The sequence below is a fragment of the Thamnophis elegans genome, chromosome 7 (genome assembly GCF_009769535.1).
Source record: "Thamnophis elegans isolate rThaEle1 chromosome 7, rThaEle1.pri, whole genome shotgun sequence".
Lineage (NCBI taxonomy): Eukaryota > Metazoa > Chordata > Lepidosauria > Squamata > Colubridae > Thamnophis > Thamnophis elegans.
Window position 1 is genome coordinate 82,816,011 of NC_045547.1, and position 20,709 is coordinate 82,836,719.

A 20,709-nucleotide genomic window follows, 5' to 3' on the forward strand; every position below is an offset into this window, starting at 1 on the left:
AATTCTTCTGTTTGAATCTGGGTCTAGACACCCCCCCCCCCACAACCAGCCCTTTCCAGACTGAGGCCCCTGGGTTGTTCGAGGCTAAGAGGGGAAGCCCAGATCCATGGGGGGGCCCATGGCCTGCAGAATCTGCTGTCCCACAATCCGAACAGAACAGAACAGGGGCCTTGGAGGTCTTCTAGTCCAGCCCCCTGCTCAAGCAGAAAGCCCTATACCCTTCATGATTGCAGACAGCAAGGGTAACTGGACAAACCAGGGACAGCCCCATTACAGTGAGGACACATTGGCACCCAGCTGGGGGCTCTCCTCATCCACTCACCCACATCCTCTCATCTCCACCACACTTAGGGGGTGTGGGCTGCCCCATGCGTCTCCCCTTTCACCCCCTGTCCATCAGGACCCTGGGCTGGCACCGCTTGTGCTGCCTCACCGCATCTTTACATCCAGTGGTGGGATTCAGACGGTTCGCACCTATTCGGGAGAACCAGTTGGTAACTTTCTAAGCAGTTCAGAGAACCGGTTGTTGGAAGAAATCTCCTTTTGTGTTTTTCCCCACTTTACAGGGCTAATCCTGTAAGGAAGGCAGGAAGGAAACATTCTGGTGTTGTTTCTAGCCTCATCTTTACTGTACTGCTTACAGAAACTGCCTCTCCGGTTCACCCTTATTCCGTTGTAACAGCTAAGGTGAAGCGCCCATCGACATGAGTGACATTGAGTTGGCCACGCCCACCCAGTCACATGACCACCGAGCCACGCCTACCCAGCTGGTCATTAGGGCAGAGAACCGGTTGTTAAATGATTTGAATCCCGCCCTTGTTTATATCCCCTTGCAGCCCCCTCCCCTCCACGGATAGGGAAAGGCTGTGAGATTTTGCAGATTTGAGATTTACAGAAAGTTTTTTCTTTTAAAAAAAGCAAAGCATTTTAGGGATTTCCTCCGTATCCTACATGGACCATTTTCTAACCTCATCGGTGCTTGAGGGCCCTTAAAAAACCGACCAAAAGCCACATCATCAAAACATAGAAAAGGAAAGACGGTTATTGCTTTTCCATTCAGAAAAAGAAATATTAGCAGAATAACAGAGAAATGAACCGGGGGCCTTCGAAATTTCTGTTGTGTATCTCCAAACAATGCACTCCATTTTTTTTCCAGAACAGCGGTGTTGAAAGTCATTCTCCGGCGTTGCGGTGACTAAAACACCCAGCCTTTCATAAAAACCCAGTTGCAAAGACAATTTTTTAAAAATAAATAAAGCTGCCCCATGAGAAGGCCATCTCCGCCTTTGACTGTTTCGGTGTTTTTATTACTTCTCTTATTTCCTCCTCTCTTGTTGAAATAAATGAATCTTGGCCGGCGAGAAGCGGGCGGAGGGGGTGGTGGTGGAAACAGGTTTGGTAATAAAACTCCTTCGCGACTTGCGTAGGCTTGTTGGGAAGACTTTTTAAATCGCGGAACCTGGATATAATCTCTCTCTTTGTGCCTCTAAAGGAGCTGCTCATCACATTACTTGATATTAGGTTTGAGGCTAATTTTGGAGTTTATGCTGATTTGGATGCTGGCATCAGACCAACAATCAAGTGAACATTACCCCAATCAAGAAATTGCCAAAGAAACAACAATAGACAGCCCAAGAATCTCTTAAGACCTCCCCCACCCACACAGATAAACAAGCCACCAGAATATAAAACTGGCAGCAAACAGCACTCCTACTAGCACTGATGATGTTATGTAGTTGGGTCATGAAACGTCTGCAAGAAAACCACCAAGCTCAGAGAGCACCAAAGACCCCACAGTTCTCCTTCTTCTTCTCTTCCTCCTTCTCCTTCTCTCTCCTCCTTCTTCATCCTCCTCCCCCTCCTCCTCCCTTCTAGCACTGATGAGGTTACTTACTTTGGGTCAGAAAAAGTCTGCAAGAAAACCACCAAGCTCAGAGAGCACCAAGGACCCGACAGTCCTCCTCCTCCTCCTCTTCTTCCTCTTTCTCCTCCTCCTCCTCTCTGCAAATCATCCTCCCTTCTAGCACTGATGATGTTTCCTAGTTGGGTAATGAAACGTCTGCGAGAAAACCCACCAAGCTCAGAGAGCACCAAGGTTCCCTCATTTCAACCCTGGGCTACAAATATTCTCCTTTATTAAGACTTTTCATGCTTTAACATATCGAACGCAAAGACTGCTTAATGTTTTACAAAGTGCCATCTTTATTTCATATGCTGTAAAAAGCCTTATATAAATATTTATAATGCCTTCTATTGTTAACTTTTTTTTTGCAAACCACAAACTACGGAATTTATTTCTGATTTTAATTTTTTATAAAAAAAGAAAAAGGGGGAAAGGTACAGTAGCCATTCAAATCCCGAACGTTTGAAATGAAATCGACCTCAAAACAAATCAGGTAACAACCGGCTTGAATATGTTGGGAATAAAATGAGAAGAATCTTGGAAGAAAACCGATTAATGCTCCCAGGAATTGCTGGATTTAAAAAAAAAAAAAAGGAAAACCAAAACCTGCAATCAAAAAATGTAAATATAAAACACATCGTTAAGACTTGGGCACCTAATCGTGAGTTTTGGGCCAGTAGCGTCTGCAGGGGAACAGAATAACAAAATGAATGTTGTCCTGTAAGCCCCGCCCCATTTCTGTATGTGTCATGATGTCACTCAATGTACTGAGAAGGGGTGGGGCTTACAGGAAGCATCTGTCGATGCCCCCTGCTAATGTTACGAAGACCTCATCTTGTAAATCCCCCCCACTCCCCAAATAATCTCTAATCAAGGAGAGAAGCAACCTCTAATTAAGGAGCAACTTCCCAACAGTCAATTAACCAGTGGAACAGCTCGCCACCAGACGCTGTGGGTGTTTCATTACTGGAGGCTTTTGAGAAGAGACTGGACAGCCACCAGTCTGAAATGGCATAGGGTCTCCTGCTTGAGCAGGGGGGTTGGACTAGAAGACCTCCAAGGTCCCTCTGTTATCCTCTTTAACTCAAAACTCCCCATAGAAAAATTAAATCGGTCAAATATAGCATTCAGCCCACCCACATTTCCCTAAACCCAGCAATTCGGCAGGATTTTAATTCAAGAGAACTCGACAAGTTCAGAAACTAAAAATGGAAAGTAATGGTTTCGTCTTAAAATGGCGTAGCGTCTCCTGCTTGAGGAGGGGGTTGGACTAGAAGACCTCCAAGGTCCCTTCCTGTTATTCTGTTTATCCTCTTTAACTCAACTCCCCTCGTAAAAAAAAAATAAACCACTTCCTTAAACCCAGCAATCGGCGGGGTTTTAATTCAAGGGAACTCGGCAAGTTCAAAAATAAAAAGGGAAAGATTTTATTTTTATCTTCTTTTTTTGAAAGAACCCCTTGTTTATAAAAAGAAAAGCGAATCGCCTTTTATCGTTCAGGAAAAAGAAAGAAAAACGAGATATAATCGGTCAAGCAATTTCAGGATCTTTGGTACTCAGAGGAGAACAAAATGGTATGAAGCATCGTAGCGACATCAGAAGCAAAAAAAGGATGAACTGATGCCGGATGTATTTATTTATTTTTTCCCCTCCTTAAAATGTTTTCCGGCGATTTGAGATGAAAGCTGCCAATCGCTTTGATTCAGGGGTGAAATCCACTTATCTTTGCTATCGGTGAGCGCACGCAGGACCTCCCGCGCATGTGCAAAGCGTCAAAAACGGACGTGATGACATCCGGGCGAGTGGGCGGAGCCTGCTACGAAGCGCCTGGAAAGGTAAGCGAACAGCGAGTGGGTGGGTGGGGAAATCCGCTGTGCCACACGATTTATATTAGCTAGAAAGCAGGGAATCCTGCTTTCTAGCTAATATAAATCGGGCATCACAGCTGATCGTCGGAAAAACTAGTTTGCCCGAACTGGTTTCGTTTTTTTTATTACCGGTTCGGGCGAACTGGTACGATTTCACCCCTGATTTGTTTCACTTCTGAAAGCAGCTAAAGGCTCACCTTAAGGGTTGAGTCCAGTTCCAAACCAGTTTGACTACGAATTACAATCTGAAGGAGTCGCTTCTCTTTAGTGTTAATACGAAGGAGCCCTGAGCGAGAGCAAGAAGCCAACGAGTGTGGCAAAAAAAAATCCTATTTAAAAATAGCTCGTTTAAATAACTTTACAACGGAGCGCGTTATCGAACGTGGCTTCCCCTTCTTTGCGTTTTTCGTACAGGTAATCCTCGACGTACGACCGCCAACTGGGCCCCCAAACCTCTTTGGTTAGGCCAGGCCTCGGTTCGTCTGTCCCCTTTTGCGACCTTCCTAGCCACAGTTGTTACGTGAATCGCCGCAGGCGTTAAGTGAGTCACGCAGTTGTTAAGCGAATCCGGCTTTCCGCGTTGACTCTGTGGGTCGGAAGGTCGCAAAAGGGGATCACCTGGACACTGCAACCGTCACAGATACGAGTCGGTTGGCAAACATCTGAAGCTTGACCGTGTGACCACGGGGAGGCTGGAACGGACACAAGTGTGGAGAAAAAGGCCGCGGGTCACTTTTCTCAGCGCCGTCGCAGCTTCGAAATGGTCACTAAATGGACTGTTGTAAGTCAAGGATTACCTGTCCTTTCTACCATAAAAAACTGCCCAGGTAAACACCTTTGTTGATGAAGAAGCTAAGTTGAAAGGTGGAGTAAAAGATGTCATTAGTTTGGAGTCATTGCGTCGCCACAATAGACCTCTTACACAAACACCCTCATTTTAACACCTGGGCGAACCGACATGTAGTTCAAACCCAGTGGTGGGTTCCTCTCCCCGCTGCTACCAGTATGGTGCTCACTGGGCCGTGTGTCCTTTCGTGCACACGCGCTGAGCACGCATAGGTACTCCACCACCCCTGCGACACCCAGCTGCTTGTCGGAGCTCACACGGGTGCTGCACACGGTCCGTGCGTGCGCAATTGGCCGATTGCTTTAAAAACCGGTGTAGAACGCGGGCAGGCGGGTGGGCCAAACGAACCACCGTACCAGGACGCTGTCCGCTGCTCCCGGCTACTACCGGTATGGCGGTACAGGACCGTACCGGCTGGAACCCACCACTCTTCAAACCATAAACCAAGTGACCCAGGTGGCAGAATTGACCATTACAATGTACATTTCGGCAGTGCAGATACAAAGAGGAAATGTCGGTTTGCTTCTTCTTCTTCTTCTTTTTCTTCTTCTTCTTCTCTCTCTCTCTCTCTCTTTTTTCCCTTTCAATTTCCAGTACCTCTGTTGTAATAAAGTTTTAACAAAAATAATTCGCTATTGATAGAAGCCGCCAGCTGGCACTGCCAACTGTCCGTAGTCTCGGAAAATTCTAATCCGGTAGAATTCCTTAATTCTTTTTGGAGGGAGGAGGGGGGGTTTAGGGAGAGTCCGTGGGGGCGCCGGTCTGCGGGAACGCCGGAGCGGGTGGAGACGGAGCGGAGGCAGGCGGGGTACCTGAGTTCTTACGCTTCCTGGCCCGCTGCGTCTCTCACAACTTCCCGGCCTTCATGTAAGACGGGATGGAGCCCCGCTGAGTCAGCCCTTCGAACCTCTTGTAGGTGTAATTGAGGAAAACCCAGTCTTTGGACTTGAAATCCGGTTCGGTGGTGTTCGGCACTAGAACGCAAAAAAAGATGCGATTGTGATGAAACCGGGGGGGGGGGGATATTTCCGTAAAGGTTGGTGCAAGTGGAAAGTAGGAAGCGGGTCTCGGACTACATGTTTGTTATTAAATCGTGGGGGCCTCTCCTCTCCTCTTCTTTTCTCTTTCGTTCTTTTCTCTCTCCCTCCCCTTTTTTTCTCTTTCATTCTTTTCTCTCTCCCCTCTTCTTTTCTTTTTCATTCTTTTCTCTCTCTCTCCTCCTTTTCTCTTTCATTCTTCTCTTTTGTTCTTTTCTCTCCCCCTTCCCTTTTTTTCTCTTTCATTCTTCTCTTTCGTTCTTTTCTCTCACCTCTCCTCCCCTCTTCTTTTTTCTTTTGTTCTTTTCTCTCTCCCCCTCCCCTTTTGTTTTCTCTTACATTCTTCTCTTTCATTCTTTTCTCTCTCCTCCCCTCTTTACTCTTTCTTTTCTCTCTCTTCTCTCATCTCTCCCTTCCCCTCTCCTCCCCTCTTCTTCCCCTTTATTCTTCTCTTTCATTCTTTTCTCTCTCCTCCCCTTTTCTTTTTCATGCTTCTCTTTTGTTCTTTCTCTCTCCTCCCTTTCCTCTCCTTTCTCTCCTCTCCTCTCTTCCTTCCCCTCCCCTTTCTCTTCCATTCTTTTCTCTCTCCTCCCCTCTCCTCCTCTCTACTTTTCTCTTTCATTCTTCTTTTTTGTTCTTTTCTCTCTCCTCTCCTCCCCTCTTCTTTGCTTTCATTCTTCTCTTTCATTCTTTTCACTCTCCTCCCCTCTTTACTCTTTCTTTTCTCTCTCTTCTCTCATCTCTCCCTTCCCCTCTCCTCCCCTCTTCTTCCCTTTCATTCTTCTCTTTCATTCTTTTCTCTCTTCTCCCCTTTTCTTTTTCATGCTTCTTTTGTTCTTTCTCTCTCTTCCCTTTCCTCTCCTTTCTCTCCTCTCTTCCTTCCCCTCCCCTTTCTCTTTCATTCTTTTCTCTCTCCTCCCCTCTCCTCCTCTCTACTTTTCTCTTTCATTCTTCTTTTTTGTTCTTTTCTCTCCCCTCCCTTTCCTCTCCTTTCTCTCCTCTTTCTCTTCCCTCTCTTTTCTCTTTCAGACTTCTCTTTCATTTTTTCTCTCTCCCTTCCCCTTTTCTCTTTTATTCTTCTCTTTCGTTCTTTTCTCCCTCACTCCTCTCTCTCCCCTCCCCTCTTCCTTCCTCTTTCATTCTTTTCTGTCTCCTCTCTCCTCTCCCCTCACTCCCCTCTGCTCTCAACCATAAGGTATTGTTGCATCCATGAGTAAAACGCTCACCTGGTTGTAAAATATCAGATTCGGGGAATTCATCGAAATTGGAGGTGTCATCTATACTTTTGATCTCTATAGTGATGGCAGCTGGCCTTTCTCTAAAAGGAGAAGCAAAGGTCAGACAGATTACAAACAACATTGGGATCAGCGCAACTGGATCTTGCTTTAAAATAAAACCCATCACTGTTAGGAATATAATTTAACGGTTGGGTTGGCAATATATAAATCATGTAACAATGCTGTACCTGTTTCTTTAGATCATACTGTAAAATGTGATTGGTTGCTGTTTCCTCAATCGGCCATAAGAGGGAGCCAGAACGACTGATAGCTCTCTGTTTGTTAGATGCTGGGCTGATCTGATCTGAGTGTTTTTGGAAGCTGGCTGTTAGAAAGTGCCGTGAGCTATTGTAAGTTTTGCAACTGCTAGCAAACTTTGAGTTCTGAACTGATTATATGATACTGGTCTATGTTATTTGGATTATCCCTTAACTGAAAGACATTGATGACTGACCGTGTATGACTTGGACTGTTTGATGGACTCTGATACCTCTAGTTCCACGAAAGTAGAAGCATATTTAAACTCTCTCTGTATGCTGGTTTGTGTGTTCTCCAACACAACTCTCACAACGCTTCGCTGAACGTACTCGCTCTCCCAACGGGGAGCTTACCTAACAATCACCTCTAACAAAATAAACAAATATATCTGAATCTGCTACTTCCATCCTGAATTCACTTAGAGGCCTTTCCAGGTAGTTCCAGGGGAGCACACATTGACCTGGACATACGACGGTTTTCCATCATTATAACCTCCGCAGCATCCCCATGGCCACGCGATCAAAATGCAGACATTTGGCAGCTGACTCGTATTTATGACGGTTGCTTCGGGCAAGCAAATTTCAATGGGGAAGCCAGATTCGCTTAACGACTAACTTAACAACTGCAGGGATCCGCTTAACAAACGTGCGCAAGACTGGTCGCAAAATGGGGCAAAGCGCACTTCACAAATGTCTCGCTTAGCAACAGAAATTTTGGACACAGTTCAGAAGTCAGCTGTTGAACGCGGGTGGTGTTTCCTTAAGACATGTGTGTATTTTGAGGGAGCTATATGGGGTGGCGTAGTGGTTAGTATGCAGAATTGCAGGCTGACATATTGCCAAGTGCCAGCAGTTCGATCCTGACCGACTCAAGGTTGACTCAGGTCGGTAAAAGGCTGACTCTGTAAACTTCTCAGAGAGGGCGGTAAAGGCACTGTGAAGCGGTACCTGTGTCCTCCCTCCCTCCCACCTCCTCCTCCCTTCCTCCCTCCCTTGGTACACAGTGGCTACAAACCTGCATTGCAGGCTAACTCTGCCCACTGCCAGCAGTTTGAATCTCACCAGGCTAAAGGTTGACTCCAGAGGTGGGTTCCTACCAGTTCGGACTAGTTCAGCCAAGTAGGCAGTAACTCGGCTGGCCACGCCCCTGAACCGGTTCTATCGGTGGTGCCCCGTAGGCGCCGCCATCTTGTTTTTTGCTTCTGTGCACCCAAATCACGTCCCTGAGCGAACCGTCAGTAGAAGAAGCCGGAACCAACCCCTGGTTGATTCCATCTTCCGTCCTTCCGAGGTCGGTAAAACAAGGACCCAGATTGTTGGGAGCAAGAGGCTGACTCTGTAAAACCGCTTAGAGAGGGCTGTAAAAGCACTGTAAAGCGGTATATAAGTCTAAGCGCTATTGCTATTGCTATCTATATATCAGTGGTGGCACAGTGGTGAGAATGCAGTATTGCAGGCTGGCTCTGCCCACTGTCAGCAGTTCGTAAAGTCCTGTCTATGCCTCCATTTCTCCTGAATTCTTCCATTTTTCATTTTCCGCTAACCCTACCTGATGTGGGCCCAATCCACCGCTTCGAAAAATGCGTGGCTCTTAATTTCTTCTATTCCGTTGCTGCCGACTCTGTTTTCAGCATCGATGCAAAATCTGGAAGAGAGGGGAGATTTTATTTTTTAAAGGGAAGGAAAGTTATTACTGGCTTACAACGATTCATTTAGTGACCGTTCAATGTTACAACGGTGCTGAAAAATGTGATTGAGGATCGTTTTCCACAGTTACGACCGCTGTAGCATTTCCGTGACCACGTGATAAAAATTCAGACCCTTGGAAACTGACTTGTATTTATGACTGCTGCAGTGTCCTGGGGTCACGTGTGACTAATTTAACAGATGCAACGATCCGCTTAACAACGATGTGAAGAACAGTCGTAGAATGGGGCAAACTCACGGAACAAATGTTTCACTTAGCAACATAATTTTCGCAGGCGGGAGCACGCCTGAGTCAGTAGTAAAAAATTTGGCAACCCATGACTGTTTCACACCCACAAGAAATCTAAGTCCAGCCCGCCATGAATTCCTTATCTCCCGCTAATTTCCCTTGGCTGTTAGTAGTTCAGATTCTCGTAGGGAGCTTAAGCTTGCAATGCAGTCTTTTTAGCTGTTCGAACCGCCTGAATCTCCTCATTTCTCTGGTGCTTGACCCCCTGGCTTCCTTCCCACTGGCCAACGTAATACTTACGAGTCTACACTTGCATGAAAAGGACAGCCCTTCCATCCCATAAGCTAAGTTTCTCTGACGAGTAATTCTATCGTTGTAATGTAAAGTTTCTTCAGGATAATGACGAAGCAAAGTAGAATTATCAATAGCAGGCTAACAAAATTGCTCATATATGGGTTTTCTACCCATGTAAGAGAAACACTTTTTCTACTTACTTTAAAATGAGGTCTTTTGCTTTTTCTGAAATGGGAACTTCCGGCGGAAATACCAACGTTTCTTTCCAATTCATAATTTTTCGATACGTTTCTTGGGGTGTTTCAGAGCAGAATGGGGGGTATCCTGTCGAATGGGAGACAATGAAAGCGCTGGGCTAGATGAACAATATTTAAGTACTTGGAATAAACTTATACAATACAATACAATAGCAGAGTTGGAAGGGACCTTGGAGGTCTTCTAGTCCAACCCCTGCCTAGGCAGGAAACCCTATACCGTTCCAGACAAATGGCTATCCAGCATCTTCTTAAAGACTTCCAGTGTTGGGGCATTCACAACTTCTGGAGGCAACTTCTGTTCCACTGATAGAGAGCATCATATTAATTCTCCTTGGTTCTATCTCCAAAACCAACTTCCCCAATATCTCAAGGGTTGCCCCAAAGAAGAGGGAGTCAAGCTATTCTCCAAAGCACCTGAGGGCAGGACAAGAAGCAACGGGTGGAAACTAATCAAGGAGAGAAGCAATTTAGAACTGAGGATAAATTTCCTGAGAGTGAGAACAATTAATCAACTTGCCTCCAGAAGTTGTGAATGCCCCAACACTGGAAGTTCTTAAAAATAAATTGGACGGCCACTTGTCTGAAATGGGGTACAGTTTCCTGCATGAACAGAGGGTTGGACTAGAAAACCTCCAAGGTCCCTTCCAACTTTGTTATTCTGTCATTCTGTTATGTCGTTATCCCTTCCTTCCCTCTTTCCTCCCTCTCTCCTCCCCCCCTCCTTCCTTTCTTCTTTCCTCCCTCCCTCCTTCCTTCTTTCTCCCTCCCTCTCTCCTTCCTTCCTTCTTTCTCCCTCCCTCCTTCCTTCTTTCCTCCCTCTCTCCTCCCTCCCTCCTTCCTTCTTTTTTTCCTCCCTCCCTCCTTCTTTCTCCCTCCCCCCCTCCTTCCTTCCTTCTTTCCTCCCTCTCTTCTCCCTCCCTCCTTCCTTCCTTTCTTCTTCCCTCCCTCTCTCCTCCCTCCCTCCTTCCTTTCTTCTCTCCTCCCTCCCTCCTTCTTTCTCCCTCCCTCCTTCCTTCTCCCTCCCCCTCCTTCCTTCCTTCTTTCCTCCCTCTCTTCTCCCTCCCTCCTTCCTTCCTTTCTTCTTTCCTCCCTCCCTCCTTCCTTCCTTCTTTCCTCCCTCTCTCCTCCCTCCCTCCTTCCTTTCTTCTTCCTTCCTTCCTCCCCCTTCCTTCCTTCCTTCTTTCTCCCTCCCTTCCTTCTTTCCTCCCTCCCTCTCTCCTTCCTTCCTCACTCCCTCCTTCCTTCTTTCCTCCCTCCCTCCCTTCGTTCTTCCCTCCCTTCTTTCCTCCCTCCCTCTCTCCTCCCTTCCTCCCTCCATGCCTGGATGTCTTTAAGAAGAGATTGGACAGCCATTTGTCTGAAGTGGTGTAGGGTTTCCTGCCTGAGCAGGAGGCTGGACTAAAAAACTTCCAAGGTCCCTTCCGACTGTTGCTTTGTATTCTACACCTTTGAAATGACGGAAATCCTAAAGGGAATCAGCCCTGTCCTTTGGAAGGGCAGATCCTGACACTGGAGCTCAAAGACTTTGGCCACCAAAGACAAAGATGAGAAAAGACCCCCTCGATGCTTTGGCCACCAAATGAGAAGTCTCCTTGGAGAAGGCCCTGATGTTGGGAAAGGCCAAAGGAGAAAGAGAAGGACAGAGGATGAGATGGTTAGGTACGGTCACCGGCACGACAAACGTGAGTTTGGGTTCCTCTCACCTATTAGCATCTCGTACATGATGACGCCCAAAGACCACCAATCACAGAGTTTGTTGTAACCCGTCTGCATGAAAACCTCGGGCGCGATGTAGTCCGGAGTCCCGACCGTTGAATAGGCCTGAAAAAAATGATATTTCGGAGATCACCTTTTGAAACCAATCCAGGTTTTTATGCCTTTCCAACAAAAAGAAAAAAGCAGAACAGAGTCTTCCGTCTATGGCAGGGGTCTCTCCAAGCTTGGCAACTTTACAACTTGCGGACTTCCACTCCCAGAATTCCTCAGCCAGCTAATTCTGGGAGTTAAAGTCCAGAAGTCATAAAGTTGTCAAGCTTGGAGACCCTCCCTCTCCCCCCCCACCCCGCCCCCCAATCTATGGTCTAGTTTGGTTTTTATGGATTTTCTGAAAAAAGGCATTGTTGTAGCCTTCTTCGCTTCTGGTTTCTGGCCAAGAGAAAAATAAATAACAGGCACTGGAGGGAATTGATCCCATAGTCCTCTTCTACTCCTCAAACCCTCCTCCCTTCTAGTACTGATGATGCTACTTAGCTGGGTCATAAAATGTCTGCAAGTAAGCAACGAATGCACCCCATAGTTTAAATCTCTGAACAACCCCACCCCTTTCTCTTCTAGCACTGGTGATGTTACTTAGTTGGTTCATGAAATGTCTGCAAGAAAACAATTAAACTCAGAGAAGACCAAGGACCCCACAGTTCTCCTCCTCCTCTCCTCCTCTTCCTCTTCCTCCACCTTTCCTCCTCCTCCTCTTCCTTTTCCTGCTCTTCCACAAATCCCACTCGCTTCTAACACTGATGTTGTTACCTAGTTGGGTCATAAAATATCTTCAAGCATACAACCAAACTCAGAGAATGCCAAGGAGCCCACAGTTCTCCTCCTCCTCTCTTCCTCCTCCTCCTCCTTCACCACCACCTTTCCTCCTCCTTCTCTTCCTCTTCCTCCTCCTCCTCTCCACAAACCCCACTTCCTTCTAGCACTGATATTGTTACCTAGTTGGGTCATAAAATATCTGCAAGTATACAACCAAACTCAGAGAATGCCAAGGACCCCACAGTTCTCCTCCTCCTCTCTTCCTCCTCCTTCTCCTCCTCCTCCTCCACCTTTCCTCTTCCTTCTCCTCCTCCTCCTCTCTACAAACCCCACTCACTTCTAGACTGATGATGTTACCTAGTTGGGTAATGAAATGTCCACAAGAAAGCAACCAAGCTCAGAGAGCACCAATGACCCCACAGTTCTCCTCCTCCTCCTCCTCCTTCACCTTTCCTCCTCCTCCTCCTCCTCCTCCTCCTCCTCCGCCTCCTCCTCCTCTCCATAAACCCCACTCCCTTCTAGCACTGATGTTGTTATCTAATTGGGTCACGAAATGTCCGCAAGAAAGCAACCAAGCTCAGAGAGCGCCAAGGGACCCACAATCTTCCTCCTTCTCCTCCTCCTCCTCCTCTCCACAAACCCCACTCCTCCTTGCACTGATGATGTTACCTAGTTTGGCCATGAAATGCCCGCAAGAACAAACCCAAGCTCAGGGAGCTAACAAGGAGGCCTTGAAGACCACCTAACTTCCTCCAAACATTTTTTTTTTACATCGGACGGACTTTGTAGAAGCAGGTCTGCAGGAAATACTCACCAGTTGTCGCCTGTTCTTCTTCCATGTCTCTGCTTTCCTTTTGGAGTTCATATTCTGAAACGCTGAGTCCCAAAATAAAGAACCAAGTGAATGTTTTCCGCTTTAAGGGCATTATGACCATTCAGCCTGCTTATGGTTCCAGTCCAGGAGCCATAAAATGACAGGGCCCTTTTCTCATGCAAACGTTAAAAAAAGAAGCTATTTTAATTATTTCTTTCCTTCCCTAAATGTCTCCCCAACGTAGAATCACAATGCATTAAGAGCAGTTCTGCACCAAATCTTTGGGGACGCAACGTTGGAAACGGTGCGTCTTGGTTTTTTTAATAGATTTGTATTGTTTTTTTCCCCATCTGTAACAACTTTCAATCATCACGTTAACACTGTTGTGTCAGGGTGCCTATATATATACTGTGGTTCCCCGAAAATAAGACAGGGTCTTATTTTCTTTTGAAAGTGCTTGGCCTTATTTTCAGGGAGGTCTTATTATTATTATTATTTTATTTAAAAAAAAATATTTTCAAAACAAACATACAAATCCTCCTTTACATACTGTAGAAAGTGTATCAGTTGGTTACAAAAGGCTTTTGTGCATCTCTTCCGCCGTCATCAAATATAATTCATATTAATTCAAGTATCTTAACTCAAATATTTACTATATTAACATCATCATACCTCCACTTTTGTTTGACTATCATTATTTAAACGTCCTTCATCATAAAACGTACCAAGATTTAATACATAACCACATGCTGGCATTTCATTTACTTATTTACAATATCCACCATTAACATTATATCCTCATATCTTGTTTTAGCTAAACATCCATAATATTTAATACCGAGATTTTCTAATCCTCCATATATATAGTTTATTATCGTTATCCTTTCTTTATTTAACTATATCCTGTATCGTAACATTTTCCCCCTATTAGTTAAAACTTAACTGTATCTAGTTTTGGTTTTTTATTATAATTATTATTGTTATTAATAATCTTTATATATAGTCCAAAAATATTTCTAACCTTCCCTTCTCATATCCAATTATTACTTATCATAACAGCTCAACATTGTATACATTACTATCATTATCAATTTTTATTTAACTATACCTATTACCACTGGATTTAACTAAGTTTAGCTAATTTTGAATTATACTCTTCCATCTATCAATCTGTATCTCTCCAATAACAAAACAATCTTATATCTACTGCCATTAGTGGATGCACCGTTGACTACAGCCAAAATAACGTTTGGAAATATATATTGGAAATGCAGTTATTTCCCTCCAGATGAACTAGTGATTCAGAAAAATTCTAGATTGTGCAGAAATGGATAAATTGACATTAAAATTAAAGGACAAAGAAGAGTCTATGAAATTTGGGATAATTGGTATAAATGGTTGCATAACAGAAATAAAATTACTTTAGCCAAGGAGCAATAGAGGAACCAGTTCAACCTCGAGCCATAAATACCCTCCTCCATCAATACAGTATGCGGAATATTTATCGTAAGGCGGAATTTGCAGTACTTACAGAAGTCACTTGGTGGATTATGCGTGAGGTTTCTGTAGAATTCAGTTCGGTGAGCTTTCTTTAAACCTGTGCATAGCCCAAAATCAGAGAGTTTTACATGGCCCTACAGAAAGAAAATCATATTCATATTCAATTCACATTCATATGCTCATATGATTAATCCAGATGACTGATGCAAACTTCTGAAGTACTTCTGGAGCTATTCCCTGATTTACATCTAATCATCAAATAGCAGGTTGTACCCAAGCAGAAAACTGCAATTTCATGGTCCCTGAGAAAGCGACACGCAAATGGATTTAAAGCAATGTTTTATTATTATTATGTTATTTGTAAAATTTATTGGCCACCCATCCTAACACACAGTAACTCTGGGCAGCTTCCAATATTTAAAAAAAACCTGCATAAAATGTAATTTTATACATACATACATACATACATACATACACACACTTGCACACATATATATGTATGTATGAATGAATGAATGAATGAGTATATGTGCATATATATATATATATATATATATATATATATATATGTATATGTATATGTATATATATATATATATCAATAGCAATTCGACTTATATACCGCTTCCTAGGGCTTTCAGCCCTCTCTAAGCGGTTTACAGAGTCAGCATATCATCCCCAACAATCCCCAGTCCTCATTTTACCCACCTCGGAAGGATGGAAGGCTGAGTCAACCCTGAGCCGGTGAGATTTGAACAGCTGAACTGCAGAATTGCAGTCAGCTGAAGTAGCCTGCAGTGCTGCATTTAACCACTGCGCCACCTCGGCTTCTTAAATGTGTGTGTGTGTGTGTGTGTGTGTGTGTGTATGTCTGTGTACATATATATGTACACACACACATGCACACACACACATTCATACATACATACACGTTTTATACAGTTTTATGTTTTTTGTGTAGTTTTTTTATTTTTTATTTTTTGTTACAAATTTTAAAACCTCTTTATAAACAAAGTATTGTCCAGGGTTCCCCCCCTCCTCTTTTTTTACATTCTCTCTTATACATAATCCATTTTACATCGCATTTATCATTTCTAACTTCGGCCTCACATTTTCTTACCCTATTTCCATCTTAAGTTTGCATTTTTCTTAACAAATAAACAAAATCATTTTCTGCCCTTTTAGAAAAAGGCGTATCAACTTTATCATTTCATTTTCCATTTGTTATTTCTAGTTTCTATATGTAGCGTATATCCTCAAATCCATTTCAATATAACAAGCATTTTACTTAATTGGTTATCCACACTTAACAATATTATCTTATTTAGCTATATATCATCAACAGTATTAACATATTTCATTTTCTACCAATATCTCTCTTTTTTCGCCACGATGTAGAAAAGATGTGGAGACTCTAGAAAGAGAGCAGAGAAGAGCAACCAAGAGGATTAGGGGACTGGAGACTAAAACATATGAGGAACGGTTGCAGGAACTGGGTATGTCTAGTTTAATGAAAAGAAGGACTAGGGGAGACATGATAGCAGTCTTCCAATATCTCAGGGGCTGCCACAAAGAAGAGGGAGTCAAGCTATTCTCCAAGGCACCTGAGGGCAGGACAAGAAGCAATGGGTGGAAACTAATCAAGGAGGGAAGCAACTTAGAACTGAGGAGAAATTTCCCAACAGTCAGAACAATTAACCAGTGGAACAACTTGCATTCAGAAGTTGTGAATGCTCCAACACTGGGAGTTTTTAAGAAGATGTTGGATAGCCATTTGTCTGAAATGGTATGGGGTTTCCTGCCTAGGCAGGGGGTTGGACTAGAAGACCTCCAAGGTCCCTTCCAAGTTTGCTATTGTATTGTATTACCTTTCCTAACCACTTTCTCTTAACTCATCTCTACAAAAAGGAGATTTTTGTGTTCATAAAAGGAAGCGGGATGCCGAAGCCAACCGTAGCCCAACCTTGGTGGTGCCACAGATATCTGCTGGAAGTGTTTTTTCTCTGAATCTCAGCAACTTTCAGCTGCGTGGGACTTCAACTCCCAGAATTCAACTCCCGGAAGTGTGGACGTCCACTTCCGGAATTCTATTCTGGGGAATTCTGGGAGTTGAAGTCCACCCAGCTGAAAGTTTGCTGAGACATTCCATCCTAGAACAAGGACTCAAGAGAGAGGACAGACAGGAACATGAGATACCTTTGCGTCCAGCAGAAGATTATCAGGTTTAATATCTCTGTGAATGAACCCCAGCTGGTGAATGGCGTCGATAGCGAGCACGGTTTCTGAGATATAAAACTGTGTTTCTTCCTCAGAGAGCGTATCCTTCTTCATGAGCAAAGTCATCATATCACCTGAATCAGGGAGAATGAGACACAGACGGTATTTAGCTGGTGTCAAAAAGCAAAAAAACCCGAACACATCGAGTTATTTCGGAGCAGCTTCCTTTATTGCTTCTCACCTACGGACAGAATCTTGCCAAACTAAAGTAGAAAATGTGCATCATTATAGTCTGAGAATTGCTAGGAAGGAGCTGTCTTATCTTTTCTTCTTCTTCTTCTTCTCCCAGCTAACGTCTCTAAATTTGGCTGTCTCTTGGTCCTCTGCCCTTCTGGGAATCCAGACTGCGCTCCACCACAGCTGGTTTCGATAGAGGGGGGAAATGAATGAAAATGATACCGTGATCCTCCCACGCCTCCACCTCACCAGTTCACCTCCTAAATGACCCTGACCTGATGTATACTCCCTGTTCTGACCCTCCTCATCCCACACCAAAACACTCCGAGCCAAAGATACTTTACGGAATTTATTAATAAACAGACAGGTCCTTGGCAGCAAACCGGCACAGAGAAGCCTTGGCAGCCATCCAGCCTGCCAAGCTCACAATACTGTTCTACAACATTAGTTAATGCGTTGACTTCTGCAAAAGGGGCGTGTGCACAAGCAGTCATTTTATAGTCTGGAGAGGAGCCTAATTACCACCAGCTGAGTGCAATTACCTCCTGTAACTGCGCAACTGTTCCTTACGCCTATTAGCTTTCCAGTGCCATGCATCCAGGAACAACTCACTGCTGATGTCCGGATCACACTCCCTTGTCCACACGCATCCCACCCCCTTCAGAGACCTGAAGGCCAGCTGGCCAATGGAAGGTGCACACGCATCACCTATGTACTAGTCGTTCCCGACTCTAGGGAGCGGTGCTCATCTCTGCTTCAAAGCCGAAGAGCCAGCGCTGTCCGAAGACGTCTCCGTGGCCAAGGGAGTGATCACACTCCCTTGTCTCCTCCCCACTGGTCCAGGGCTCAGGCACCTCCTGGTGGCCAACCAGCCTCTCTGCACCCTGCTCGGAGTGGGAACCCTGTCCAGGGTCCTCCACATCCTCCAGAGCCGACTCATAGGGCCCCTCACTGTTGGAGCCTGGTGGCAGCTCCAACGGCTCCCGCTGGGCCACAACACCTCCCGATCACAAGACCGTCACTTTACACACCCACCCCTGACCCATCACAAGACCCACCATAAGACCCTCACTTGACACACTCACACCTGAAGCCCTTATAAACCAAAGAACACCAATACTGACATCCCCCAAACGCCACTGAAGATGTGACCTAACATGATAACAAAACGTTCAGAAACCAACCCACAACCCCAGAGAATTAATCTTCGCCCTCAAATGATACCCTCTTTCCTTGAAAATAAGACCTCCTCCACAGATAATAAACCCAATCGGGCTTTTGACTGCATGCGCTAAAATAAGCCCTCCCCCAAAAATAAGCCCTCCCAGAAAATATGGCACCACAGCAGAAGCCCTGAGGTGACCATGCTTGCCACCTCCTGCACCTCAAAAATAATAAGCCCTCCCCGAAAATAAGGCCAAGCGCTTATTTCAGAGGTCAAAAGAAAATAAGACCCTGTCTTATTTTCGGGAAAACATGGTACAATCTCCAATATTCTAATAATGACTATGATAATATGGCCAAGATCATAGATCATTGAATAATAAGGCTGGAAGGGACCTTGGAGGTCTTCTAGTCCAACTCCCCAGGAGATCCTATACTGTTCTGGACAAATGGCTGTCCAGCCTCTTCTTGAAAAACTCCAGTGACGAAGCACCCACAACTTCTGGAGTTAAGCCATTCCACATATTAATTGTGGGGATTAATCACAAAGGACATTTCACTGAGGAATAAGCAGAAGGCGTTCCAGGAGTGTTATGTGGCCCAACTCCATTGCTACCAAGATTTCATGGTTTTGATTTTTAGTTTCTTGTTGGGTTTATCTTAATGTTATTATGACACAGGCTCCAAGTCAACGCAAATAAAATATTCCCCACCATTAAGGGAGAGAGAGGAAAAAATGGCTGCCAGACTGAGCAGATTTGAGTCAACACAGATCTCAACCTTGGGAAAATGGCGGTTTTTCACTGAAAATATTCTCTGAAACGTCCCATTAGTTATTGAAATCATCATCATTTAACAACCCCATAATCTCTTGCAAGGTGGCGTCTGTCTGGGCAACTGAATGGAGCTAGCAGAGTGTTTTACTGGCCGGATGCCACGCCTGTCGCCAATGAGGAGTTTTGTTCGGCAGATAAATTCTCACTGTGCCCAGAGAGAGAAATATCTGCCTCTACCTAGGATCGAACCCACAGCCTCCTGATGGTGAGAGCTCCACCTACAGGCCACCGCACCACTCTCAATTAGTCACTGAAATAGTTTTGCTGAACTGTTTACCTCCCGGAAGAAACTCCATAATCAAGTAAAGGTTGCGTTTGTCCTGAAAACTGTAGAACATCTTCACGACCCAGGCACCATCGGCTTCAACGAGGATGTCCCTTTCTGCTCGGATGTGAGCCACCTGCAAGAGGAACACGGCCAATCAGATGAAGGTTGAAGGCAAAAAAGGAGTTTGCCTACCAAACACATTTGTATATAAAACAGTTTTCAGGGCAATGATACTTTTATTGCTGTCAGGTGTAAGGCAGCCTTTCCTAACTCGCTGGCACTCAGTACAGGTTGGACTACAACCCTCATCGGATTGTCCCCTACACTCCAAAGATGGAGATATCTGTTTCCGCTGGTGGAAGAGAATATTTTTAGCTCAGGGTTGAACTGTGAGGTCCTTGGTGCTCTCCGAGTTGGGTTGTTTTCGTGGAAACATTTCATTGAAGGGCAAACGCCACGCCCTTCTAGCACTGATGATGTTCCCTAGTTGGGTAATGAAGTGTCTACACAAAAAGCTCACCAAGGATCCCCCAGTCCTCCTCCTCCTTGTTGGGTCACAAAACATCTGGAAAATAACTAAGCTCAGAGAGCACAAAGGACCCCACAGCTCCTGCTCCTCTTCCCTCTCCTTGTATCTCCCTCTTTTCTAGCACTGATGATGTTACCTAGTTAGGAAATGAGACATCTGCAAGAAAACCACCAAGCTCAGAGAGCATCAAGGACCCCACAGTCCTCCTCCTCTTCCTCCTCCTCCCTTCTAGCACTGAGAATGTTACCTAGTTGGGTAATGAGACATCTGCAAGGAAACCAAGTTCAGAGAGCACCAAGTCCTCCTCCTTCTCCTCCTCCTCCTTCACTCCCTTCTAGCACTGAGATTGTTACCTAGTTGGGTCATGAGACATCTGCAAGAAAACCACCAAGCTCATAGAACACCAAGGATACCAAAGCCCTCTTCCTCTTCCTCCTCTCTGCAAACCCCATTCCCTTCTAGCACTGATGATGTTCCCTAGTTGGGTCATGAGACATCTGCAAGAAAACCACCAAGGTCAGAGGGCACCAAGGACCCTACAGTCTTCCTTCTCCTCCTCCTCTTCTTCTTCTTCCTCCTCTTCCTCCTCCTCCTCTTCCTCCATCCTCAATCCCTCCCTCCTTTCTAGCACTGTATGATGTTCCCTAATTTGGTAATGCACCATCTCCAAGAAAACCACCAAGCTCGGAGAACACCAAGGATCCAGACATATCTGGCTATGTTGGACAATCTGGAAGAGGATCTGAGATGGTCAAAAGACCTGCTCTTATTCGCTTGATGATCCTTGGAGCCCCCGCTGTTCCATTTTGACCATTTCTGTTTCCATTATTTTGACACTCGGCGTGCCATTTTGTAAAAGCCTCTTAGAGCCTCGTTTGGGTTATACGTGGATGTTTAAAGGATAGTAAACAATATTTTTTTTTCCCTGCCAAAGAAAGT

The 20,709-nt window shown here is 44.9% G+C and overlaps 1 protein-coding gene across 2 annotated transcripts in view; it reads right to left on the reverse strand.

Moving 5' to 3' along the window:
- Nucleotides 1-3,863: 3,863 nt before the first annotated feature.
- The window catches only part of LOC116511855 (serine/threonine-protein kinase 38-like), a 44,914-nt gene continuing 28,068 nt past the window's right edge, over nucleotides 3,864-20,709 (reverse strand). For both annotated transcript variants that reach the window (XM_032222104.1, XM_032222103.1), the window contains exons 6-14: nucleotides 19,251-19,374; nucleotides 16,716-16,870; nucleotides 14,551-14,653; nucleotides 13,020-13,081; nucleotides 11,380-11,497; nucleotides 9,620-9,743; nucleotides 8,739-8,834; nucleotides 6,882-6,973; nucleotides 3,864-5,592 (exon numbers count right to left, since the gene is read on the reverse strand). In XM_032222104.1, coding sequence (XP_032077995.1) covers nucleotides 5,465-5,592; nucleotides 6,882-6,973; nucleotides 8,739-8,834; nucleotides 9,620-9,743; nucleotides 11,380-11,497; nucleotides 13,020-13,081; nucleotides 14,551-14,653; nucleotides 16,716-16,870; nucleotides 19,251-19,374 — 1,002 coding nt within the window. In that variant the 3' untranslated portion in view covers nucleotides 3,864-5,464. The remainder of the gene's footprint in view (nucleotides 5,593-6,881; nucleotides 6,974-8,738; nucleotides 8,835-9,619; nucleotides 9,744-11,379; nucleotides 11,498-13,019; nucleotides 13,082-14,550; nucleotides 14,654-16,715; nucleotides 16,871-19,250; nucleotides 19,375-20,709) is intronic.